At 45.7% G+C, this 27644-nt stretch overlaps 1 protein-coding gene across 4 annotated transcripts; it reads right to left on the minus strand.

The window, feature by feature from the left end:
• Window positions 1-1076: 1076 nt before the first annotated feature.
• IL21R (interleukin 21 receptor) lies at window positions 1077-25713 on the minus strand. Of its 4 annotated transcripts, none has more exons than XM_009963029.3 (9): window positions 23587-25713; window positions 14438-14512; window positions 11055-11160; window positions 10224-10420; window positions 8701-8852; window positions 8110-8287; window positions 6895-6991; window positions 5972-6053; window positions 1077-2925 (listed from the first exon to the last, which is right to left on the minus strand). In XM_009963029.3, exons 2-9 carry the CDS (start codon window positions 14490-14492, stop codon window positions 2011-2013), a joined length of 1782 nt encoding a protein of 593 aa, XP_009961331.2. In that variant the 5' UTR covers window positions 14493-14512; window positions 23587-25713; the 3' UTR covers window positions 1077-2010. The 4 variants fall into 4 exon arrangements, with proteins under 4 accessions (XP_009961331.2, XP_032843476.1, XP_032843475.1 ...); XM_032987585.2 differs by lacking the exon at window positions 23587-25713 and adding an exon at window positions 19569-19631 and having other exon boundaries at window positions 6895-6988; XM_032987584.2 differs by lacking the exon at window positions 23587-25713 and adding an exon at window positions 19569-19631.
• Between the last annotated feature and the right edge of the window lie 1931 nt (window positions 25714-27644).

Consider the following 27644-nt stretch of genomic DNA (forward strand, 5'->3'; position numbering starts at 1 on the left):
GCTCCTCTCTACCCATGAAGTCTGCCTCTCAGGGTGACCAAAGGCAACTTCTAGTTCAACAGAGCACCAAACCACCACCTTCTACCAGACATGCAGCTAGATAGTGTAGCAAAACCAGAAACAGCTCCTTCAGCAGTTCTGGGGCCAACGATACCAACATAAACAAGGAGCACACAAAACTGAGATGTAAAAGGGCCCTAGAAAAATAGGCAAGATTCTCCTCCTCTCTTAAGCAGCCTGGGACCTGTTACCATAATGTAGTTTCTGAAGTGCAAATAGCTACAAGATGAAGCTGCAGAAGAATGTGTAACAGACCGCCAGTGATGCTTCTGCCCAGTACACGTTCGCATAGACATAAGTGTGATGCAAGCTGACCTTATAGGAAAGTGCAGGGCAGACTCAGCTGATCAACAAGGAAATGGAGTTGGCTCGATCCTCTGCTGCCTCGTGGAGGGCACGCAGGATACTTGCAGCACAGCAGAGAGGATGCATTAACATGCTAAGACAATACCTCCCATGACTTATTACAGAAGAGGACAAGAAAAACAGAGAAAAAGGAGGGAAGGAACAAAGAAATCCTAGTATGTTGGAGCAGTGCCCAGGAAGCCCCTGAGCTAGGGGTATACTGAGGTAATAACAACATGGGCAAGGCTAAGCCCTGTAGGTTCAAAATCAACACAGCAGAATCAAATCAGTGATAGGGATGCATAGATAAACTCTTCCCAGCACTCATCTGTGAAAGAAACACCTTCTCTTCATTACAATGCTCCCTCTTGTTTTGGGAGCTCTGAGATTGGCTAAAGTCTTGGGTAAGATATGGGGAACAGGGCAGAGTTTATTGGTATCACATTAACAACAGGTTATTACTGCACTGGAAACATACTTCATTCACCACAAATGTTCCCTCAATATAAGCTCCTCTGGGAAGCCCATGGGTTAGTAGCACTTATGCCTACATAAGATCTAGGTCTTCACATTCAATATCAGTATTACAGTAACTTTTTAAGGCAATTATCCTAAACAAAACAGAGAAACAGGAGTATCAGAGCAAAACATATTCACAGTTACAGTGCAAATAGAAGTTTGGTTGGCTTTATTAGCTAGCAGAAAATGCTCAAACTTTGTGCTACTGACCTGTTAACTGCAGCAGACCAGGTCCAAGGCAGAAGATGGAGTCACAAGCACATCCAGGTAGAACAATATTTCTGAAATTTCTGCATAGTTCTAAAGGCTGCTCAGTGTTTCAGTTAATGTGCTTGGAAAATGCTGGGAGAGATGCTGATTCAGTAGAATGCCCTGGTAGCAAGAGTTTGTCTGGAATTATATGTGTTTTGAAGACTTCTCATTTGCAGACTCCACCTGAAAAGGCAAAGTCTTTCTGAAACCTGAGTTGTGTTTGGTCTCCTGGACACACAGTTCTGTGATGATTACAGGAGAATTGCTTCTGATCATACTCCATGGACAGGGATGAGACCCTCCATAATTAACAAACTATTACAGCTGGTTTTAAAGAACCAAAGATATTAGTAGAGAAGTAACACCACCTATGTTGTTTGGAAAGGGTAGGGGAACTTTAATGTAACAAACATGCTTGCTTGGGGTTATGCTTCTAAGATTCCATGTACATCCAAACTCTCAAGTCATGTGAGACTACCAGGGAAAATAATTTAAAGTTTTGTACTTTGTATGTTACTGTCAAAAAAATTTGCACATCTACATAAGCTAAAGGGTAATTTTCAAGGTACAATTGATTTTTCTGCTATTATAAGAGAGTTTGACATAGGATTCTTAAAAAAAAAGGAAAAAAAAATCAATCACATCAAGTTTGAAACATTAATAGGATAAGTGGCAATAGAAATAAGCATATATTTCTATGGACCTAACAGTTTTCCACTGTATGCAACAGAGTTTACACAAAGCAAACTTTGTTTCTCTCCTGAATTTTGCTCACACATTGCTCCTGGAATAGTATGCAAAAGGCCTTGCACTCTGCAAGGCAACAACAAGTCCTTAGTTTGTCTGTCCCCCGTTGACAGGGCTGTCAGAGCGACAGGAGACCCACTGCTTGACGTAGCTCCGTGGAAAGTCCTCCCCCTCTCGCTCAAGAGGGATGGGCCCACAGCTGGCCTGACCGCTTTGCTGAAATTCAGAGTCAACTGGACTCCCACAGTCAGAGTCCACAAAACCACTGTCAACAGTGTCCAAATCTACACAGATCATAGGGTAACTATCACCAGGCCTTGCAATGTGAGGGAAGAAGTCATAGGAGCCTTCACTGCAGGAAACACTTTCACCATCAGGAGAAGGTAGAGAACCTGGATTTTCCAAATCCCACTCGTTAGGCTGCAAGGAAAGGGCTTCTAGGATGCTCCCCATCCCTCCTTCCAAAGCCCTTTCTACTTGCTGGTGGGCTGGGACGCTTGTATTCCTCGGGTGGTCTGTGGACACAGAGCCTGAAGCAAGTATTTTGTCCTGTGTGCTCAGGACAGCCAGGTGCAAGTCACTGGATATCTTTCTATCTTCATCATCAATGTTAACCTTGGGGTAACCAGTTTCTCCAGCACTATCATCTTCCTCACTGGTATGCTCATGTCCCCTGTACATACGATTACAGTTGCACTGGCAGTTACAAGGTGTAAATTCATCGGCCACAGTCACAGTATCAATGGACAAATGCCCGTAAGACTGGTCCTGAGTCCCACTGCTACTGTTCACACTAGACAGTAGGGACTGGCTATCCTGACCTGGAGCAGTCAGGCAAGACACACAGGGCTTGCAAGGCAGATCTTTTCTCAGCTCACACAGCTCCTCCCGTGAGGTGTTGTTGGAAGGATGCATGGTGTAAACTTCTAGGACTTCTGGAAGGACTACTCCCCATTCAAAGAAATCGAGGGTCATTTTTGTATGAGATACACCAACCCACTTCTGCATAAAAAGACATACCGGGAGAGAAGGAAAGAGAGTGGTTAGTATCATCAGGTTTGAGGTTCCACAGAAATGACCAAAGTTCTTATACTTTTAGAGGCAAAGTCAAACTCTAAAAATCATTGACTCCTCCAAAATAGCAGGGTATGAAATGTTGTTATTAGCAGACACAGGTAGCTATGAGAGAACTGACTTGAGTAATTGAAAATAATTAGCTCTGAGAGGTTTGCATGGCTTTGCAGTTTCCTCTATGCTGCAGAGAATGCCACTGCCCATAGCAGCATTACTTTGTGCATCAGCCAGAGGTCACAACCCAAGCGAGCAAGTCTTCCCTGCCCTCTTGTCTTGGGCACTGCTTCTTTCAGGAAAGATGGACAGCTTCTCCCTGTGTGCTGCATCTGCACACAACACACACGTAGCGCTGCTCTGTCACTTCCTCCCACCTCAGTTCCCTGGAAAAGGGGTCAGGGCAAGGCTTCTCCCAACCTTCTGTTATGCAACCATTCCCCAGACCAGCCTCTTCTCTCACAGTGACAAGAAGGAAGCAGGGGTAAGCAAGGGATGGGGACCTCAAAGAGCTGTAGCTAGTGCCTGCTGCAGATAATTCTTACTCAAGGTGATTAGAGAGTACCACACACTGAATCTTGCCCTTCCTGTATCACCATTAGTATTACATTCTACCCTGTGCCATGCATTATCTCTAGATCACAATTCCCTTGCATTGTCACATCTGGGACTAAAGGCACCTCTGTGTTTCTCTGATCTAAGAACAAAGTAGAAGATTCTGTTCTTTTTGAAGTCACTGACTCAGATGCTCAGATCACAGCAAACTTTAGGCATGTGCCACTATTGAATGCAGGTAAGTCCTACTAGAGAATTCTGCAGTCCAGAAACTGGGCACAACACAGACTCAAGACTTGGTTCTGCCCTCTCTCTGACACTCATCTAATGGATGAGATGCATCAAGGCTCTTCTAAGTGCACCACTTTCTGCTACATAGAAAATAGGTAACACCACTGAACTTCATAAATACTGTGAAGGCTTCTGACAGAGTGCTGCATGAAAGCTGGGTATTGCCACAGCTGTCAGACTGCCTTAAGCATATCAGCCTGCTGTCCCAAACTGTGCTCAGCATAACTAGACATGAGCAAAATATTTAGGAAGAGAAAAGCTTGACACAGCTTATTACCCTCTGACACAGGGCATGGAAAAATCTTCAATAGAGGAGGAAGCACCGAGTCTACTTTAATTTCTTTTTAACCTAAGCTACGAAGAGCTTATTACTAAAGCTGTAATGGACAGAAAGGCACCTACGGTGCAAAAAGCTATTTGAAGAAGCAGTAGGAAATCCCTTTCTTAGAATTGAGCACACACAAGAATAAACAGTGTTCCTCTGCTTTCCTTTCTCCTTTTATGTCTTAGCTTTTCCTTTAACATTTTCACTGCTTCCTACCCAATCCAGGACTGTTGTCTGCAGAGCATTACTATTGTAATTTTCTGATCATTATTCACAGGCATAACCTAACCACTTGCTAGGATGCAGACAGGATGCAGCTGAATGAGCTCTACATCCGTTGATTTCTTGTCAGCTGAAAATGATGAGACTGTTCACATATTAATGATGTCACCACATCCTCTTGACACCCTCTGCCTGTTCATCTTGCATTGTGGCTGTGTGGGCAACTTCCGCGTTAATCTGCAAATTTATTAGGTAACTCAGCTTTAGCAACTGAGGCTCATTCCCTTCCTAGCAGCGCTGAACAGCCTAACTAGAAACCAGCAAGAATGTAATTCTCACAGAACAGAGAACCCCATGGATTCACCTCAAGAGAAGCATGGCTCTTAGCATGCAGGGTGCTTTCACTTCCACTGTGAGTGTCAGCCTGTGACTCTCAGGAATTCCCACAGAGTCTACCTTGTCCTGGTTCCTTTTCCTATGAGCAACCCGTGCCACCTGCCTCACAAGAGGATGCAATTACCCCACCCCGTGCAGATATAGGAAGCCACAGTAGGGCTGAAAGAGGAAGGCAGGAAGGAAGCGAGACAGTCACTGCAGGCTTCAGCTTGAATGGCGCCCATCCAAGACTACTTGCTTAACCTAATTGCAAACATCAACCATACAGCAGTGGGAAAGTACATGAAGATCATAAGTGCCCAGCTGGTGTCCATCTCCCAGAGGGTCAAAGAAAAAGCAGAAACAAAAAGCAGACACTGAAGTCTCTCTAATCAATGCTGTCAGCAGCAGGAACTTGTTCACAAAGAGGTAGTGATGTCTGCACCCACATGCCAGCACTTTTACAATTTGATAATGGCATTGTGAGTTGTTCTTCATCTTAATACAAACATTATTTATGGATGTTCAATGTTCTTTTACTTTTGTATCCTGAGAACTCCAGAAAACTCTGCAGTCTTCACAAACCATTTTGTTACATGAGCAAGTTCAGCTGGTGTTAAATGAGAAGAGAATTTGGGAGGGCTAGTCAAAGTTACTCAAAGACACTTCCTTCATAGGGAGACAGCTGCACTGTACTATCACACAGCAGTTATTTGCCACCAAAGCTCTAGCCAGCTTTCCAGGATGATATGCACAGCTACTGACTCTGAGTGACTCTTCAGAGAGAACATAATGTTGAGCTTGTGTCACTGCAGAGGTTGGAGTGGGAGATCTGAATCTACAGTGAAGTCTGCTCCATGGCCTTGATGACAGCATGGGACTGGAGCTTTGGAAAAATCACAGTTACTGTCCCAGTACCCCCTTTGTCCACTTCCTTCAGGTTCCCAGGCTTCACAGATCACCTAAAAGCTCAGCTCACTTACTGAGACAGCACCTACGGGGGATAAGCAGCACAGATGTGACATAAAGGCCTTTGTGCACAGAATAGACACCAGAGAGCTCTAGTCCTTATATCTGGAGCTGTTTGGAATTTCCTTGAGATAAATTCCCCCTCCCACTGCTCTAATGAGAACTCCTTGCCCAGGACAGCATGATAGGCCTTTTAGGTCAATTTTGTCATGTGCTTCACTTGCTTGTGTAGCCCATTTATACCTTGAAATCTCCATTATGCACCAGGTAAAGAGGTTTGAAAAAGGGAGCAGGGTCTGGGATGCAAGCCAAGTTCTTCAATAAACTGGAAGAGAAAAGAGAAAGTCTTTGGGTTTAAGTACACATCACAGCTGCAAAGCAAGGCATCTCCAGATCCAATTCAAGCAGCTGAAATCACCTGCCTGGCCTCACAAGTTAGGAAGTGACTGAGGATCCAAAGATGTCTTGTGCTGTCAGAGCCATCTAATGGCCTTTCTGGTGAGCCTCACAGCATGTGGGGCCTCAGCCCTTAGGGCTTGTGCACACAATATTAATGCATTCATTAGAGTTTCTAATTTTCTCCTTCCTGGAAAAACACCAAGTGCTGGAAATGCATTTTCCCCTCAGGCTGGGCTGACCCATGGTCTGCACCTGCAGGCCAGAACTCTGTCCTATGCACTTCTTCTGTGGCTGTTGGCTGTGCCAGCCCTGTTGCTGCACCAGCCCACTGCCCTCCTTGGTGGCAGTGTGCACCCCATCCCTCTGCAAGAGCATGTGACCTCCAAAAAGGAGGGAGGTCCCCAGCCAGTGTTGAGGAGCCTACATCAGCTTTGGAAAGGGGCAGGCCAGCCCTGGCTACTGCTGCCATCTGGCAGCTATAGAGCACAGACAGGACCAAGAAAACAGCCTAGGAGGCTGAGTGGCCCCTGCTCAGTCCCCACATGCCGTTGTCTTGTCCCAGCCAGCTGAAATGGCAGCAGAGCCCCAGAGAAAAGCAAGACACTGAGGACAGTACACCGGCTGGAGACCATACTTTGCTGGCTCTCACAGGCCCATAGCTGTGTCAGTGCATGGATATACAAGATAAAAGACGACTGCACGTCAACACCCCATCTTTAGAAAGACAGAATAGAAGCATTTACTCCACCTTCATGAAACTTTCTTACCTCCGCTGTTTGGCCAGAAAGGTTGTGATTGAGGCAGTGATTGCCACGATAACACCGAACAGCAGCAGCCATCCCATGCCTACTGTCTGTGTCACTGCTGGAGAAAGAGACAGAGTCATTCAGGCTCACCTTGTATTTCTACCCTGGTTAACAAACAGAAGATGGTGAGGAGACACCCTCAGTTTCTACCCCAGACTTTCTCTTAGGGACACTGGGGCTGTCACCTGGGGTCTAGCACTCCAGACATGAGGTCTGGATGAGGATACTCAAAGAAGAGTGCATCAATGAAAGGAGCAGTGCATCAGCAGCACCACAGACTGACAGGCAACATGCTTGGGGCAGGACAGCTCCCTGCTACAAAGACCTTTGGTGTTGCTGACACGTCAACAGACGATCCATGAAGTGAAAAGAGTGTAGCTGGCCAGAGACAAGTGAAGAAAAGGTGTTGACTAGATGAGTGCTTGTTGGCTGCTCTCTGCCTGTGATGGGAAGGAGAACCTTTGAGACCCAGAACTCGGATAACCATTAGCAACTGGAGCCTGACTCTGCTACTACAGCACCATGTAATACTTCAGTTTAAGCTGCAGATCAGTGAGAACAGGGAAGTTCAGCACATGCTGCTGACATTGACCACAGTCATTCTACCCTGCTTTATTTGAACAGACTCCCTGTTTTTACAGCCTCTGTTCCACCATGACAAGCACCAGCATACTCTGTGCATAGGGTACTGTGCACTCCCTGTGGAGTGGGAGTGGTGGCTACCAAATGAAACACCCATGCCCAGCATGACAAAACGTTGGAGTCCAGACGCAGAACTTTGCCCTGAGAGCGGGGTCCCCTATCCCCTCAGCAGAAGACAATACTAAGCTCCAGTACTGGAGGCACCTCTACTAGATCTCCTCCATTTCTGAAAGCTGCAAGCAGGACCCTGGACATTCAACACTGGAAGGGAAGCTAGAGGCTGCACTCCTCCTGGGGCACTCAAACTTACAGCCAACCCCACCAAACTCTCCTCCCATGGACCATGATGTAAGGTGGGCTTTGCAACACAGTGAGGTCAATACAGACAGCACATGTCAGCCCAGGCCTGGGGTTCATGTACTTAGTAAGCAAGCCAAACATGCCTGTCTTTACTAGACTATTTCAAATTTGTTCTAATTAATTAGATTTTACGTTGGATCAACTGGAAGTGCAAGGAGAGCTGGTAGTATGTACCGGCAGGGCTGGTTTTCAATGTCAGCAGAGGACTCCATTCACTCCAAAATCCATGGTAGCTAGTGTCTTCTCGGGGTCTGGCTCTCACTTGGAACTGATACTCAGTGTTTGCCTGGAGTTCCCATGGCAGGATCATCAGCGTCCGTTTATCTTCATGGACAGCTTTAGTCTTCTGAGTCTGTGCACCATGAAACAACAAACACTCAGGGATGGAGTGACTGCTCCCACCTTACCCTCACTGCTATACAGTGAGGAGACCTGCAAAGTAATCTCCTCTGCCTTCATGATGTTTCTGCAAAGCTGTGCTCTGGCTGGTCAGCAGCTGCATGGGGCCCTGGGGGATCCTTCCATGCAGGACAGCATGAGAAGTAAATTAACTATTAGCCTTCCCCATAGGATCTAGTACTTCTCAAACAGCTTCTGCTTCTCAATTATTTTTTCAGTTTTGCCCCTTTTCAGTTCAGGCAAGCAGAGACATCTTTTCTAAACCATGAAAACCCTTCTTCAACACCAGTGTTCCTGTCCTGATTGTGCTGGCCTCCTCTTTTTGCTGCTACATCCTACTTGATAGTAAACGGACATCTCACTTACCTCCCAGGTGTCAGTCCTTCTCTTATAACGCAGCTGATATTCCAGTTCCTCATTTAAAAAGTAGAAAGGAGAGTTCTGGTAGATGGTTTCCCAAGAAATATTGTAACCCTCTGAGAACAGAGCGGTCAGATTGAATGGAGGCTGTGGTTTGACTGGAAGACAGGATGGTGTTACCCTTTATAACATTACTGCAGACAAAAGGTGGCCCAGCATGGTATCAGCAATGCAGAGTGAGTAGGTAGCAAAACTGCCCTGGAAAGGGTGGGCCCTCCTACACTGGACAACATCCACAACATTTCTGCCTGTCAGGCTGAGCAGTCCTGAGCCATGCACAGAACCTCACACTTCAGCCAGCATAGTGAAGTCAGGCCCACATTTCTCTGAATATGAATTCTGCCTGTCTCTGAACCTCCTCATCACCTAAGGAGCAGGAGAAGATAGCACAAGGGGCTACCTCCTGGGAGATGTAGAGTAGAGCACCTTGTTCTCATGACACAGGAGGACTCTGTGTAGTCATGGTCACTTGCACAGTTAGAGAAATGCCCCTCAGTGTAACAAAGACACGAGGAAAAGCTGAGGATAATGGACATTGCATAAACCCAGTGCAAATCTGTGTGTCACAAGTGCCTAAAAGGCAAGCTTTTGTATACCCTGCAGGGTGTTTTCATATGCAGGAAAAGCAGTAATACACAAACTCCAGCACTAATCTGATGGGTCCATCACTGAGCTATGATGTCTCTGTATGGGGACATCCTGGAGACACGCAAAGCACCACTACTCAATCTATAGTCTGTCAGTGGGGGCACAGGGCATTCCTGAAATGCTATGGCATTTCTCAAAAAGATGATAGTTCTCATGTAAAGTTTAATTTCAGAAGAATTGAAGTAGGAGAATCCTTTTTCATATGCCAGCATGGTAACTGTCTGCCTGGCTAACCACCCCTTTTCTTCAGTTTGCTGCACAACTCACAACACACCAGCATTCCAACAAGTCAACTATATGATTGCACTCATTCTTCCTGGTTAGGAAGAGATGGTTAGGAATTGCCCCAGAAAGGGGAAGTGCTACCTCCACCACTGTGTCTGGGACACCTTGTTCCACCCACAATAATGTCATGTTGGTTCAAGTGTCTACTGCAAGAGCCTCCTGGAACTCTTGTGAGGACGTTCATGGCATTTGCAATTAAAGCAATTCCTCCTGCCCTTTAGATTCTAGCCAAGAACAAAAACTTGCATAGTCTAGGTATGAGACTGGTCTAAGGTGGAAATTTATCACCTACTACTTCATGGGGAAAAGGAATTTCATTGTGAAAAGGCTGGGGCCAAGCCAGCTCTAAGCTCAGCCTCAAGCATAAATGTTTCTGTAGTTTACAATAGCAACAATAAAGCACAGTGCTCTGTGTAGGCGAGTGTACACCAGAGCCACCCACCACTGGCTGCCACGATCACTCCTTGCCCAGACTATCCTAGCAGATAGACATAAGGTCAGACAGTATTTATCAAATCCACCATTTCTGTACTTACTGTTCTCTGCCATATAAAAGCCTTTGGAAATCACGTGCTGCCTATCAGCCGTCTCTGTAACATTCACCTGGACTTTGACATCTGCTAGGAGTCCACTCATGTCCACAGTGCACATGTACTGTGTGTGACTGGTGTTCCTGGACAACTGAAGGAGACTGCAGGCAGCCACAGTATTTTCTGTATCATCCTCAAGAACCCTAAAACAAACAAGTCCACATCAACCACATGATCTAGTTGGACTAATATGTTGCTGAACCACCAGGCATAGAGATTAATGATTAAAAAAAAAAAAAAAGGCAACATGTTCAAATAGAAATTTATCTTTGAACTTTCACTGAATATATTTTTTTTCCTTCTGTTTGCTTAGTTTAGCATCTTTGAAAGAAGTAGGAAAGTGATGCTGAAATCTCTGTGGAAAGGAAAGGTGCTCACCAGGACTGCGCAGCCCAGGACTGCACCCACTTAATTGCTGGGGCAGAAGAGCAGCCATACAGGGCTTGGACAAGCTGCATGAGCCTTGACAGCACACATGAGTGAAAGTACATTGTTAACAGCAGCAAAGGTTAAGGTATTTCCAGGGCAGGGTGGAAAACAATGCCAAGCCATTGTAGCAGTCAGAGGCGAGCAGAGCTGTCAGTGGACACAGGAACCAGGGATCCTTTGGTAGGGGAGAAGCCAGCTGATAACTGGAGCATGAAGTACCAAACAAAAACCATCATGGCAGCAAAAACAAGAATTCTGCCTTACAAAGAGAACAGAAGGACACCACTGTGCTATGATCATATTAGAAGTTCCTGCTGACTGCACTTTGCTTATCTGACTGAGACATACCATGTTGCAGTGAGGTTATATGAACTGGCACCCAAGTCATTTCTCAGGATACAGGACAGGGTCTGTACATAGTCCACAAAACAGGTGATGTTTTCACAACATGTAGCTGTAGGTTTGGAAAGAAAAAACACAATATCAACTTCCATGATGAAGCAAGCAGAACTCATATCAACACACACAGTCCTCAGTGCTCCCACTAAATCTGAAGGGACCAGACCACTCTGTGCCAGCCTCCTCAAAAGTCTCCAGTCTTGGAGCTTAAGATGTGTTCCATCTCTGCAGGGAGGCAAGTCATTGACAGCAAGATAAGCGTCAAACAAAAATCTATTTTAAAAGCTGCGGCAACAAATGGCATGCCCAAATATCAGGAAATGTCCAAATGGTGACTGAATTTTCAAACTTATCTCTGTCCCCTTTTATATAGTCACTACAACAGAGTCATGTATTATTTCTGCAAGAATCCTAGCTTAAGTAGCACACAAGAGGCATGATTACCCAATCAGAAACTGTAGCATATTCAAACATTTTAATGATACCACTTCCTAAATTGAGTACTGTTCTTTACTAGTCTAGTTTTCATTTTATGACATCTATGTGGCAGTTTGTACATTTACAAAAAAGTGCCATTTTAGTAACTCTTTCTTTACCATTCCCTCTGCTTACTATTTTCTACAGCTTTATATCTGCAGCATCTACACTTTTTGTGTTCAGCTCCAGAGGCTGGGAACATTCTTGTCATGGAATTTTGGCAAAAAAAAATAATTGCAAATTTGTAGTCACTATAATTTCCATAAATCATTCTGGTACTAAAATGATAGGCACAATTTATTAATCACTGAAACAGAGTTCTAAAGAGAACTTGAGAGGCAATTGTAGAATTTACACTGGTCATTAAGAAAATCAGTCAGTTTGAAAGTGGTCACAAAGCAGGATTTATGCTCTTCTAATTGTTTTGCAGGAGCTCTGCTCATGTATCAGTATCCAATGCGTGCTGTAGAAAAGCACTACTGTTCTCTGCATAACACACTAAAGTTGTCACTCTGGAGATAACTTAAGGCAGGGAAGATGGCAGTACAGGGAGAAATATCTGCATTGGTGAGTCTTTTCCTGACAGCATCTTGGGCTGACAAGACCTACTGCTACTACACTAGGAATAACTGAGGGAAGAAAGGCCTGTAGGAGATACAGCATGCCATGCTGGTGCAAACCATGCCTACCACAGTGACTATTCAACTCTTACATGTATAGGATCATCCCTTTTTGATGGGAATATAATTGTCATCCTCTAAGGGAAGATCAAGGTTGTTCCATCCATGCTTGAGTCAGGCATGGGTCCTCTACTACCATCAGGGCTGCCCCCAGCCTGATGGGAACATGTTACTTCACAGCCATCAGGCACCCAAATCCTCTGATGCTAACCATGTTGTGAGTTCACCTCCCTTTGTCATTCTGCTGCTTGCCTGCTTAGAGAAGCTGCACACTTTGCTTCCTACCTTCCCTTTGTTGAACATGCTTTGTGTTCAGAAGAATTGTTTGCATAAGATGAAAGCAGGCCCATGTGATAAGCTCAACCACCACAACGCTCAATTTTACAGTTAGAGAACACTGTATGCGGAGAATAATCAACATGGAATGCATGCAATGTGTACATTGATGGACCAAAAATATCTGTTCCACCCTTTAGATCAAATGACAGTCCTGACAAGTTGTGTCTGCATTTAGTCACAATGCATAGCAGGCGTGTCCAGTGGAAGGTGCAGCCTAATTCTAGGCCAGAGTAAGTTCAAAGGAAAACAAAGTCCAACTTTTATGATGAATGAAGTCAGTGGGAAAAGTTTCTTCCTAATCCTGTTGCATCAGAGTACACAATGCTCTCCCTACAGGAGCTCTGAGCAGCACTCAGATTTGTGTACAAGACCCCCCTCAGAGAGTCAGGATGGTGACAGAAGAATGTTGGGGATGCTTGTGGCAGATTGGCCCCAAGGGCGTACATATGCTTTATTAAACTGTAAGTGATGCAAACTATGTGGTCGTCACTTTGTTTCATTTTGACTTTTCAGAATGTCAGACTGACTTCAGAATTTTGTTCTAAAACTTTCATTAAGTTTTAACTTTTTGTTTTGAGCCCTCAGTAGGCTCTTCTGAAGGCCTTAGTGCAAGCACCACTTATTCCAGTCCTGAACAACACACTTTTTCTCCCTTAGCCTAACTTTACACATCTAAAAAATACACAGTTATAAAATCCGTGCATTCCTTTTGAGAGGGCAGCAACTATTAATAACCTAATAAGCATTGCTAATTAGCATTCTTTTATGTTTTTATGTTAATCAGTCAAATGGACTATTATTTCTAGGTAGCTGGTAAACTGCAAGTGTATATTTGGGCAAGAATCTGTTAACAAAAATAAGAAGAGGACAGCTTTTTATTTGGGGAGGGAATAATTAAGAGTCCTAAACCCAGTTAGATCTAGGATGAATTGTTCATCTTTGGCAGCTTCAGAAACAAAAAAATAAAATACTTTTAATGGTAAGATCTAGTTTGGTCCAAACTGAAATTAATACAGGGTAATTCTGTGGCTTAGTGTTACACAAAATTCAGACCAGACATCACAATGGTCCTATATGGCAGGAAGATATAACTCTGAATTCATCTTTTCTGCTAATTTAGGTTTGGAGCAGGTCCAATGCTCTGCTTAGAAGCAGCACGTAAAATGCTAAACTTGCACCTGTTCCCTGCAGACGCTTTTGTCACTGCCTTTTTCTGTCCAGCTGACCTGTTCAGAAAGTCAGCTCTGAGTCAGCTGAAGCTTGCATAGCGGGTAGGAACCAGCAAGAAAGGCAGAGCGACTGTCTGCACGCTGCAGTCCTGAGCAAAGGGGCTCAGACCAGAAGTTCACTCCATTGTCCCTGGCTGGCCTGCCAACCGCATCCATAAACCCTGGGGATATCCTGGTCTTGGCCACTGGAGCCTTTCCTATGGCAAAGGTGTTTTGTTGTGGTGGGTTTTTTTTTGTTTGTTTGTTTGTTTGAGAGGGGGGAGCAGGGAGGGGAGGATGGGGGCAGGGAATCCTACTCTAATATCAACAGGAGGCATTTCAATACAAGGCTGGCACTACCTCCGCACTGTCCCCACTGGCGCTTCCTGGAGTGGTATGTAGCCTGGCTGAGCTCTGCTCAGCTGTGCACCTTGTGTCTGTCCTCCACTGTCTCTGGAGCCTCCTCCATAATTCATTATTCCATGGAACCCACTCCCCTGGTAGCCTATCTTGTGCTTGTTGTCCCACAGCAACCTTCTGCCATGCACACCTCAGCAGTGCCTGTGTCAACAGCTACCAAGATAAATCCTGTGAGTGTACAGCCCGGAAGAGGTATTTTAGAACTTACTGTACTGAAACAGAAGGAAGAAGGAAATAATCTGGAGCCACAGTTTGTTCCTCATGTTGGTTCTGACTGAACGTCCTGAGGGAAAAAACAAACAAACAAACAAACAAACCACAAACTTAAAAACAACCAACCAACCAATTAAAAGTTCAGCTCAGCCATCTACTCAGATGTTGAAGGTTAAGGTGGAATTAATCTTGCTTTCATTTAAATGTCTAAAAGTAAAGTGCATAACATGGCAAGACATCTGAGCTCTCCTGCGTGTATCTACTCACGGGCTAAGGAGGGGATGACAAACAGCCCTGCCAATCAGCCATAAACCAGGTCAGTGAAGTCTCTGCTCCTTGCCAGCAGCATATGCGCAGAGAAAGCAGCAAAGTGACTGCAGTCTTGATCTATCAATGCAACAGGAAGGCACTTGGGTTAAGTGCTAACCTGTTTTTTCTTCATCAGTTTCCTGCAGCTAGAAGTGGCTTGCAACTAGAAGAAGTGACATTGCTGTGGCTTAAACATCTGTACAGTGAATTAGTCAAATAGAGTCAGAATGTCACTGTGGGTCTGTACAAGCAAGGTTTGTGAGAACTCATTGATTTGTCCTGCCCATGGTTAAATAAGCATGGAATATCTGGGAAGGGGGACTCTAGGAAGGCAGCCCAGACCAAAAAAATACAGCCTCCCATGCAGTACAGAAGAGAATGATGTACCGCACTCACTTTAGGGGAAGGCTGTCCTAGAGCAGTTTGGTGAAGAGAACTTGCAGGAGTCTCCCGAGAAGAGGATGGAAGGAGGTTTACAACAAAATGAGGAACCAGCATCACATACAATTGACTGCCCAGCTCATAGGTCCTGCTACAAGACCAGGCCCTCAAGTCATATAAGACATTAAGGCTGTGTTTTTGCAGCATTTAACATTTACAGAAACGCACAGATGTCCACAGAAAGACTTAAAATGAGCTCCTTGCAGAGCACTGGCCGTTGATACCTAGTACAGATTTCAGCGTTGTTTTCTCAAGCTATTCTAAAATGGGCTAGGCTGCCTGCGGACAAGACTTTTGAGAAGCAACCTCTATTATTTTTGAACATACTTCTCTTGGTAGCAAGTTGCAAGGATGCAGAGAAAGCAGGGACAGCCCACACATCATGCCACAGAGCAGCAACATTGTTGGTGACTGGACACACAGCACTGTCTCTGCAGAGCCCCAGAGCTCTGCAAAAATTGCAGAGAGGCACCTGTGAAAGTAATATGGGTGAAGACTGGGCAGCAAGCTGCAGCCACCAGAAGATACCTGTAGCTCCTGGCAGGGCCTGGTGTGGGTCATAGAATCATAGGATCATTTGGGTTGGAAGGTACCTTTAAAAGGACACCTAGTCCAACCACCCTGCCACAGGCAGGGACATCTTCAACTAGATCAAGTTGCTCAGAGTCCCACCCAACCTCCAGGGATGGGTCATCTACCACCTCTCTGCACAACCTGTTCCAGTGTTTCACCACCCTCATCATTAAAAATTTCTTCCTTATATCTTATCTGAATCTATATTCTTTTAGTTTAAAACCATTGCCCCCAGTCCTACCACAACAGGCCCTACCCATTCTGTCCCCATCTTTCTTATAATCCCCCTTTAAGTATTGAAAGGCCACAACAAGGTCTCCCCAGAGACCCGTTCTCCAGGCTGAACAACCCTGATTCTTTCAGTCTGTCCTCATGGGAGAGGTCTTCCATCCCTCTGATCATTTTTGTGGCCTCCTCTGGGCCTGCTCCAACAGCTCCATGTCTTTCCTGTACCGAGAGCTCCAGAGCTGGACCCAGCACTGCAGGTGGGGTCTCACCAGAACAGAGTAGAGGGGAGAATCCCCTCCCTTGACCTGCTGGACACACTTGTCTTGATGTGTCCCAGGATATGTTTGGCTTTCTGGGCTACGAGTGCACATTGTCAGCTCATTGTCCAGCTTTTCATCCACCAGTACCCCCAAGTCCTTCTCAACAGGGCTGCTCTCAATCCCTTCATCCCCCAGCCTGTATTGATACTGGGGGCTGCCCCAACCCAGGTGCAGGACCCAGGCCCTGGGAAGCCTGTGCCTCCTCCCCACCATCAGCCAACCCTGAGACAGTCACTCAGCAGAGAGAATGCCACTGAGGCCTCTCCCACTTGGGGAACATTTGTGGTGTTGAAAAATTTCCCAGGTTTACTCAAATAATGAAAGCAAAATAATTTTAGCAGCCACCAAAAAGCCCCTGCAGCCCCACGTGAACTCAGATACTTGCTCTCAAGGCACCACAGTGTCCAGATGAGATCAGCAAGGCTCACTCAGGAGGTGCCACAAACACCTCATGGCTGCAGCACCTCAGCCCTGCGGTGGGAGCAGCCATGCTGCTGCTGCCCCTCCTTTCCTGCCAGACATATCCTGCATACGAAGCATCTGCTCCAGCTCAGCAAGGAGCCCCAGGTACCCCGCTAGTCTCCCTCACTTGCTGTGAGCGGCAGGCCAGAAACTCTTTCCTCACACTCTAGCCCTTCTTTCAGTATCATACATTTCCTTGATGAAACACCTCTTCTTGACCCCTCTAGTCACAGTTCTCTGAGTTTTCCCTGTATAATAACTATTGTTATTACCACTACTTCTGGTGGTGCAGTCCCTGATTACTAAGACACAGCCCACTGTCTAACCCCACCTTGTGTTCCCACTCATCTTTCCACTGCTCTTCTCCTAATTCTTATTCCTTTGAGGAAGGCACCCTGTTATCCTGCCATCTGAAACCTACCCACCTGACTTCATGCTAAGACTGGGTGCACCATGAAAACAGATGCCCTCAAGATGGGCAGTCTCCTGATGAAGAGTCTGCTTGCAACTTCCTAGCACTGAAGACCCTGTTCCTTGCAGCATGTTTAATAGAAGAGCTGTGCCAAATGAACCAGCCACTGGATCCTAGAGGCCACTATCTGTAGAGACATGATACGTCCACTGCCTTTTAAAATCATTCTTCTCCCTGCAAAATACGTAGAACCTATTGTTGCCGGGGTCCAAATATTCAGGGATCCCCCATCTTAGCATGCCAATAACTTGCCCAAACAGGCCCATTCCCACCCCAAGAGAAGAGTCCCCAGTGCTGCTGCTGTTCTCCCTCAAGCCTTCATGCTGACTCTAACCCAGCACATGCTCTGGACTGTGGGACAAACCAGTGTCATCTAGTACTGTGCCCTGCTGCAGAAGCCCCTCTCAGCATCACTTTGCTTTATGACTGTCACACTCCAGTCTCAGCCATCCTGTAAGGCCAAGAAAGGAATTTTGCTGCCACTTCTTCAGCAGGAGGAAGGTTTGGGCCCTCAGACTTCCGCAGACCAACTGCTTGTTTCAGAATCCAACTGGTAGTGCCCCCGGTGTTTTATGTTCTGATATTTCTGTAGCTCCCTCATTTTACCCCCATCCCTGCTTAAATGGACAGAGCAGTACAAGGCAAGTCTTTGCTGCTTTTAGCTACTGGACTGTGGTTTCTTCAAAGTGCCTTCCCAATTTTTCTTCCTCTGCTCAGTGAATAGTACCATCAATCCAATGGGACAGAAAAGACTGAACAGGAAAAAGTCAAAGCAACAAGCCCAAGTAGCTCATTGGGAAGATGTCTTATGGATATATCAGGGGCTGCCATTACACACTGGAGAGAGGTTAACATATAAGGTTGTAATCTAGAAGGAAGCTTCCTGAGTAAGAGCACAGTGGCAAAAATAAGACAGAAAAGCAGTAGGATCTGCTAACACTGGTGAATCAAGGAGACAATACTTCCTCACTTGGGACACCGCTGTCCCAACTCTTAACCTTGCCAGTGCCCACAGATTAGCCCAATACCTATCTCCTTCACTTCTTACACAGTTCTCCTACCTCAGTGTTGTGGGGAAGGACTGCTATCTCTGAGAGCACCGTAGAAAGTGTCAATGCTATGTGTGTCTGACCTCCTGGCTGTGCTCCAGGTTGTTATGACGAGACATGGATGCATGTGCAGAAGAGCTGGGAAAGATTCATCTCTGCAGCAGTGCCTCTGCAGTCTTTGATGGTTGGAAAACCCCAGGGCTTCCTAGAGATGTATAGCAAGCCCTGTTCTGAAGTTTCCTCCAGTCAGGCCCTCTGCAAGCCTCAATCCCAGTCTATAATTAAGACCTCCACCTTTCCTACATCCCTCTATTTGTTACATTCTTCCCATTTGTTTCCATCTGTCAGCACCCTGCTGGTGATTGTCCACTTGGAGGGAAGAACAGCATGGGCAATGAGCAGAGGCAGGACCTTATTCCCTGTCTGGCATTAGAAAAGACCTTTCTACCAACTCCTTTTAATTTCTCTGTCTGTGAAATGGACACTCAGACAGCTTCATGCACCGTTGAAACAGTTACTTAATTCTTGTAAAATGTCAAGCAATGTAGAGCTGCTTAGCACCACTGCTGCAAACTATGTAGTATCCTAGGGAACAGTGTGTGAGAACACAGTTATAAAGTTGATTAGCCATTCATATAGATGTGTACATGTAAATGATGCTACAAGCTTTTAGTATACCAGAGAATAGAAAATAGGTCCAATACAGGCACAGACATTTATGAAGATTATTTTTCTTAAGGATCTGGAAATATGGTGTTATAAGCTGCCAAAGATGGATTCAGTCTAAGCTTAGAGTTTGAAGTGTCTCCAGGAAATGTATGCACTTAAACTTCCACAAAAAAAAAAAAAAAAAAAAAAAAAAAAAAAAAAATCAAAACAAAACAACCCAACAACAAAGCCTAATTAAGAGCTCAGTTTAAGTAAAATTGAAAAAAAATAAAAAAAAAAATCTGGTATTTCCAACCATGAGAAAATAAATGTTATAACTACATCCAAACAAAAAAAGAATGGAAGTCTCTCAGTCTACTAGTTATATGCAAAACCAAGCTGCTTCTTGAAAAAAAATCATTATCAATATACACTGCCATGTAATCACAAAGCTAAAGCAACAGGAAAACAGAAGGATTCTCTAGCTGTCCAGTAGAGGTCAACTGCAATGACAGGAGGGGCAAAAGGGTCACATCAACTATAAGAAAGATTTATAGTGAAGTCACAGATATCAAGCAGCAATAAACTGGCAGCAGGGAAAGTTGGTGGCAACATCGACATTACCTTGCCCCATCCTTTCAGCTGTCCATTTCAGGCATCCAATACTTCCATGGCTGGACTGGCTAAATCATCACTGTGACTGCAGACACTGCATGTGCACTAGCTGGAAAGCAGGTGGATCTCAGCACTGAGTAAATATAAAACCTACTTGTGCACAGCCAAGAGCTGTAGTGTATTGGAATACACGGTGATAAATGGTGGCTGACGTCACCACTGTATCAGTATTACTGTGCAGATAGAAGGATGTGGTGAACAGAGGAGGCAATGAATTCGGGTCCAAACACCCACACAACATTTATTACTGTATTGCTCTGCTCTCTTATGTGAGAAAGAGGTGGGAGAGCAGATAAAAACTCACAAGCCTCAGATTTAAAAGGTCATAGTGGGGCTGGTGGAGTTAGTCTTGCAATAGGGAGGTATCAGCATCAAGGCATTAAATTGTTAAGCCTAACTATATAGTACACTGTGTACCACATTGGAGACAGCCAAGTACCTCTGCGCTCTGCTTCCACTTATCCCCAGAATGGCCCCTGGGACCAGGGCAACAGCACCAATCCTCAGATGACAGACAGTCTGGCTCCCGCACAGGTGGAGGGGGCTCACCCCTACCCTGATCTCATGCCTGCAACTTGTGTCTTGGCTAGGGTTCTGCAGATTGCAAGGCTGACACTAAGGGAGTGTCGGTCAGCCCACCTTCATGTACCTTAAAAGGGTCTGCAAGGAGCCCCGCGCACGCTCCTTGTGTCCTTGGACAAGAGGGAGAAGAGCAGCAGGGGACTTGGCACACACGGCGTAGTGTGGTGATAGGAGGGTAAAGGAGCAGGAATAACCCAGAGAGACTACAGCAGTGAAATAGGCACAAAACAGCTGGGTACAGGGTGAGCAGACTCTTGTTCAGCCTGAGATCTGCTGAGCTGGAGCCCAATGCCCCTGAGGCACCCACTGCACAGCCAGAGGAGATGCAAAGACTTGGCATAGCACAGCACAACCCAGCCAGGCAGCCTGGGACAGCAGATGCACAGGCAGTAGGGGCCAGCTCTTACCCAGACCTCAGGGCTCCTCAGATAGCTATAAGGGAAATTACCGATATGGGAGAGTCACGGCTTGTCTAAGTGCAGTACATTTTTATAGTAGTTAAAGAACAAAATAAATCCCATCCCTCATGTAGGCAAGGACGCAGCAATCACAGAGGGCATAAAACCAAAAAGGGCATGAGATTGTCAGAAGATGGTCGAGACAGAAGGTCCCAGCTCCATATTCAGTAGTAGTCTCTCTCGTGTACTGATATTTGAAAAATAAGAAGCTTACTGCTTCCAGCATACGTAATATCTGTTTGAAAAGGAGAAATCCAGACTTAAAAGGTTGCTGATCGCAGTCTGGAGCAAAGAATACACAGCCATAGGGAAACAGAGCAAAAGAGAACAGCTTTGGTTGCTATGCTGATACATAGGCAGGAACAAGGTGAGGTGTTGGTATGCCAGGGAATGTTCCCATGAGATTATAAGAGTGTTAACATGCCAGAGTTTTTATAAAGGGAAGTAGGGTATTCTGGGCAATAAAGCAGGCCAGAAGGTCTATACCAAAACTATCAGAAAAGCTAACATGGGACTCAGTTAATGTACAACAAAAAGATAATAATACAGAATAATTGCAGCCTAAGCAGTCATACAGAAAATAGCACAAGTGATTTTTCTTTTTTAATGAGTTGTTTGAGAAAAGCATTTAGGTACAATATGTTTAAATTTGTAAAGTAGTTGGTCTTGGGTACCACCAGTATTCTGGTTTTAAAAATTAACTCTGCAATATCAAATGCATATTATCACATGTTTTAAAAGTAGTCTGGCTTTTGCCTGCCAGACTATTACTCTTTGGACTGATCACACATGCTGCTTCTTCCCTTATTCCTCTGCACAAATAATAGTGCTAGCACACCTTGGAGAGTTGTGTGTAACTGTGGAGCAAATGCTGCACCACTGGTCTGACACCCTCACAAGAGAAAGCTGTTACTAGCCACCTGGGAAGTGTCCAGCTTAGCTGCTCAGCCTACTTGACCTTGTGCTATCCCACACTGCACCCAGCAGCGACAATCTCCACAACTACATAGGAAGCATCAGCTGAGACAAGCCTTTGCAAGAAGCTTGGGCCCGACACCATGACTGTAAGTGATCCACAAAGTGTGCAGAGGGAAGAGCTGGTCTTCCTTACAGAGGCTCTGCTCCGAACACAATGAGGAACAGCTGTTGGGCCGAGTAACAGGATCTTCCACATGCATAACAGTGCACAACCACCACATGGGCCAGCCCGGTTACCAGCGGCTACCTGGCAAGCATGGTCAAGAGCCACCTGCCCTGGCCTGAATGGTCCAAAACATCTGTTTTCCCCAGGGTCAGTCAAGGGCATGGATGTGTTTACTAATTAGAAACAAGGAAAGACAGGTAAGACTGAAGGTAGGTAATAAGCCTTAGGAGAAGGCAGCAGTGGCAGTTGGAATTTCTTTTTAAGATAGCCAATCCTTCACTGAAAGCCAGAATTTAGATGTGTACAGTCTCCTTTCTGTAGTGCTCACTGCTGGTGAAGCATAAAGCCAAAAGAAGTATTAAGGTCCTGTCAGAAGTCTGGAATAGCTCATCATGCACAGATGTGTTGAAACTTAATGATTGATTCTCTTCAGTCATCTAGCACTGTGCCTATACATATGTGCATGTGCACATATGAAACTGCAAGTACTGCAATGTGAAGAGCAACAAGTAGACTTGCTCCTGCAGAGCAAATGCTTAACATACACCTAGCTCTTCGGTCCTGGGAAGCCCAGCACAGTGTGACCCACCAGATCTCTCTCAGCAGCTGAGAGGGACTGTATCCACCATATCCAGTCCGGGAAGGGCCATGATGTAGGGCACATATGCAGGATCTCTAGGAGCCCTGATACATGTTGCCACCTGGAATCTAGTACATAGACATACCTCCTACATGGGACAAAGCAAAACAGTGGGCTCCGTGTGCAGTGACCATCTCCGAGAGCACGCAGCTCTAGAGCTACTCTGGGGACACTGACTCCTCTATACTTGAGGTTCCATGGCATTTCAGGGCAGCTGAATCCAGCCCCCAAGGTAAAGCACTTGGACACCTGGAGTAGTTCAATTGCCACAGACTTATGTAGATTCAATATGAGAGGCAACTACTTTTATCCAGCTGTAAGCTCAGCCCAGCCTGCAGTGGCAATATTCACCAAGAAGTTATTGATGACCCAAAAGAATTTTGCCATGACTGGAAGGTCAACATCTGTATGTATTTATGAGCAAGAATACATACATACAGAGGAAATAACAATCAGAACTGACAATTCCTTTCTCTAGAAGGGAGAACTAGTGACACTTGCAGTTATCAAGTTCATGATGTGAGGAAAAAAACCCCACACGAACAGTACTACCTCTGTATTTTCTTCCTATCACAATGGAATTTAAACCATATCCTCAGCATCATCAAAGATACAGGTCTGGTATAACTCTAGGGTCAAAGCCAACTTTACTAGCTGATGACATTTAGGAAGAAAATAATCATACATTATGATAAGTAATGAGTAAAAAAATGGCAGGAGAACAGCTGAGACATGAGTAACAGTTTTCTACTAGAAGGGAAAGCAATAAACCACCTCAAAGCTCAGGAAATGGGGTAAAATATGAATGAGCCAGGCAAAAAGCAGAGGTGTTAGTCAGCAAAGCAGCAGGTTGAAAAACAACAAAGCCCCCCAGCTGGCAGCCTGTGAGCTGACACAGGATGCTGCACAGAGGAGGAAGGAGTGCATTGCTTTTGGTCTGGGGAACCGTGAGTGCCGCCTACAGCAACCCAAGCACCCTGCCCTCCTGCCTCCCTTTTGCCTTTACCAGTTGTATCTTTGTAGTCACCAACACTGGGCTCAGCCTCCTGTTTTCCCCAATATACATCAAGTCTGAACCCATCTGGCATGAAATTTGTAGTAGGAGGACATCACTCTGGATCCTACCAGAGGAAAAGGTCTTACCTTCACAGAGCTCTGGCTATGTACGTCTTGCTCACACAGAGGCTTGTATCTTCTCTTAGGAAATCACCAGACACATGCTGATAAACAGAAACAGGAATGACTATGCCTGTGAACTCACCCTGACCAGCTGGAACAGAAACCTACAACTCTGCTCAGGCTCAAACCCACCACCCTTATCTGCACCATGCAAAACATGCCCAGAGCACCTCCCCAGATGCCTCACTACACTGTATACACTCAGCCCACAGGAAAGCATGCTGTCCCCAAGACAGCCTCCACACAACCCTCCTCTGAGAGCCTAGACCCCTTTAGATAGCCCACAGACGGTACTCTCCCTCAATATATTTGTCATAGCCCTGCCCCACCGCTGGGTTCATGCAGCTTCACAAACTAAGCATCAGCCTTTTCTTGTCTATTCAGCTGATGCATCCCATCCCCTCCACCTTCCCCGATCATAGCTGTTCTCAGACTGGCCCCAGCTCACACCTTCTGTGCTTGTACTTCTAAAGAGTGCCAATTCTGCACAAGGTCAGCAAGTCCATCATACATTCCCACAGCACTCACCTGAGTCAGCAGTGCTGACAGAACTCCCTGCTCCTTTGACACAGGTTAGCAGAAACTGACCCGTTGAGAGCCAACATCCATCAAATTGTCCCCAGGTCTCTAATCCCAGGGATACACCACAGACCAGAGCTCCGCTGCTGACATACAGCTATTTATGGCAAGAACCTCACCTGAGCCTCTTGGATCTTTGTTTTACCACAGATGTCAAAAATCAGCATGTTCCACCTGTGCTGCCTGGCCACAAGCTTTTACAGCAGGCCTCTCACACCTGGGGCTGGTTACAGCAATCGACTGTGCTTGGACAGCTTCTGGCATCTCTAATGATGTGAAAAACACCCTAGTTATTTTCAACCTCTGACTGTGGAAGCACTTTCAAATCAAAAGCTGATGGCTCGCACTGCATGCTGCCTCCACGTGGCAAGCAGTGAGCTGCAGGAGATGATTGCACGGCAGACCACGGACTCCAGCAGCATTGCTGGCTCCATCCCAGACTCATAGAATGTACAGTCCTAACACAGTTAGTGGCTTCTCGTGTCACTGGCAGGGATGTACTGTCTCTTTAAGAGGAAAGGCAGGATGGGGGTGCAGGATGGACAAACAGGCAGCGTTAGAGAACCACCTTGCAATATGTTGGGGCATATTAACAATGTTGGATATAAACAGAATTTTCACAGAAACAGGTTGCTCCAAAGAAACCAGTGTTTCTAAAAATTCAGAATACATTCTGCATAGAGAAGCCAAAAGGCTTTGTAGGACTTTTTTGGGGCAGTCCAAGTTTTGTGAAGCTATCGCTTTACTCTGATGCTGGTGGGAGTTAATTGTAAGGTGACAGAAGGCAAGAGCTTGTTTTGTCTCAGGTTAAAAAGGCCAAAACATGGGGTTATTGGCTCCACTAGAGCACTGGAACTGGAGAAATTGTGTCACATCAGCATATCTGCATCTAAATCAGCACTGGTAAACATTTACAGTGCTCACAAGAGAAGGAGTCTGAAGGTTGTTCCTACAAAACGTAGGGACTGGGGGATTCCATGCTCCACGGTGGCTTTGGTTGTGGTGTGAGGTTCTTGCTCAAACAAGGAAGCTGCTTGGATCTCCTGGTTGCTGTTCTGTGACCAGCTCTGCATAAAGTAGTTTCCACACTCCTTACCCTGACACTGTGCATGTGCAGGAATTGGAAAGTGATGTGCTAGGAGCTGCAAGAAGCTAAAGCAATGGCAGATAACATGCAAAACTGAGACAATATGGACAGCAGTTGAATGTGTTGGTCCTTCACACTAGGGAGTACAGCTGGAGATTTTTATGACAAGTCGTAAGAACAGCAAAGGTGGCCTGACCAGAAGTGGGAAGAATCCCTGATGCTTCTGGACGACAGTGTCTGTCACAGGGGCCCAGCACAGCTCAGGATGAGGCCATGGAATAGGTAGCGTGTGCTAAACTATGCGTCTTAATTCCTGCCCTTGTGATGGAAACAAGGCACTTGATGGTTCTGTTGCATCCCTCGTGTTGCAGAGGAGCATACTGTGTGCTTCTGCAGTGCCTGAGCTGGGCAGTGGGGGAGCAGATACCCAGCAATGAACTGCCTGCCCTGCAAAACCTTCAAGCCCACAGCCTGTGAGACACATGCACTGGTTAGTGAACGTAGCACAGCATGAGCCTGCCAGAACCAGCTCCTCAAGACCTCTGTTGGCCACTCACCAAGGGCCAAGAGCACTAACTTCAGGGACAGCCATGGCCAGTGCAGACCTGGTTCTCACAGAAACTCTAGAGCAAGACAAGAACCATGGATTGGTTACAACCCTGAGCCAGGCATGGAAAATCTACCCCCAGAAGGCAGTCGGGCGCTTTCTCACCCTGTTATAACTCTTGTTTCTGCATGGATGACTCACTGCAAGTGAAACCAGCAGTGGCTGAGCTGGGGAGAAGCAGCCAACCTCAAACTCTTCAGTTTATGGCAAATATCCCCATGTCTAAGAGTTGGGGAAACAGCAGCAAGTAGGAAAGTCCCAGTGATATGTTAGTCACCAACTCAGTAACCTTTAAGCAGAGGACAAACACCACACTCCTGTGAATGCCCTGCTTTTATACAGTGGAGCACAGACTAGTACTATACCAACTCTTGCCCTTATAATTGCCTCTCTGCATTCAGAATACAGAATTTTAGGTCTCCTGCACAGATGGTCAGAGTTTTATAGGAAGTATTCTGGCTAGGAGCAAAACAAGAAGAAAACAGCTGCTCCTCCCCCTATGCAGCTAAATGTACCGCAGCAGACACTTCCCCACTCTGTTCATTTAAAGCTGCAGCCAGTTTTTCTTCTCCTTCATCTTGCAGTCTTGCTGGAGGGGTAGGAGAAGGCTGTGTGGAAATTTCCATGTTGTAGAAAGCCACAGAAGGGACAGGATGGAAGCAGGGCAGCACAAGGGACCGAGCAAAGCACCTTTGGCCAGCAGAGATGTGAAGTTCCTCTCAGCATTGCTTTCTCAGCTTGTCAAAGGAATGAGAATAGTCAGGACTTAGCAAAGCAGCTGTGCTGCTGCTGGCTGTTATTAGGTACTATGGGGAAACGCACAGAGGTATGTTTAAGTGTGTTAGTGCCCTCTTCCTTACATGGCTGTTTTTTATCTTTGCAGTGGAGAAATCTGCTTTGAGAGATGATAGTCCTGCATCTGAAAACCAGACCAGGTCATTGGTTTCATTGCTCTGATTGTCAGCAAGTTCATGGTGAGCTGTTGCTTGGCTTCTGACCTCATCACCACAGTTTAGTCAGAGGGGCCTTGAGGGCTGTGTGCTGTGGCTGCAACACCTGATGAAAAGCTGACAGCACGACATGACTGCCTCAGTCATAGCAGCGTGGCGAAAAAAATTAAAATTCCAGGTAATGTGTGATCATGATACATTACCATGTGGGAGCCTGGGGCAAAACTTGTACTACTCAGCAATCTGCAGAAAGGGGGAAATGATCTGTGTGTGTGCACACACACACGTGTGCACACGCCTGAGCACTGCACGGGCACAGTTTCCCTGAAAATTAGTCAAAAAAACCTATTCTTTGTGAAAACAACTGTATGCAAAATTACCCCCTTTGAAAGTACCTCTGTCAGAGCTAGAATACAAACTGCACAAATCATGCTCCCTAAGGAGGTTTCTACAGAAAAAGACAAGGCTATGAGAAAACAAACTGTCCTTTCAGTCTCTATTCACTAAGTTTTGTCACCTAATGCCACAGTCAGGGGTAAACATTAGGGAGCAGGGTTTTGAAAGTCACAACCCACTCTTTCGATTCTTTCACACTTTGTTCCTTTGGCCATGTCACTGCTAGAACGCAACACCTAAAATAATTTGTTTTCTTAGATAAAGTTTGTATCTCATGATGGACAAGCACTTGGGCTTCCTTGCACCCTGCCTGAACAACGCAGGGTCTCAAAGCAAGATGCAGAGAGAAATTATTTAAAAAGCTGACCCCTCCTTAACCCTAAATTAACGTGTCCCTACATCC

The sequence above is a fragment of the Tyto alba genome, unplaced genomic scaffold, assembly GCF_018691265.1.
Source record: "Tyto alba isolate M040663 unplaced genomic scaffold, T.alba_DEE_v4.0 Super-Scaffold_28, whole genome shotgun sequence".
NCBI classification, from domain to species: domain Eukaryota; kingdom Metazoa; phylum Chordata; class Aves; order Strigiformes; family Tytonidae; genus Tyto; species Tyto alba.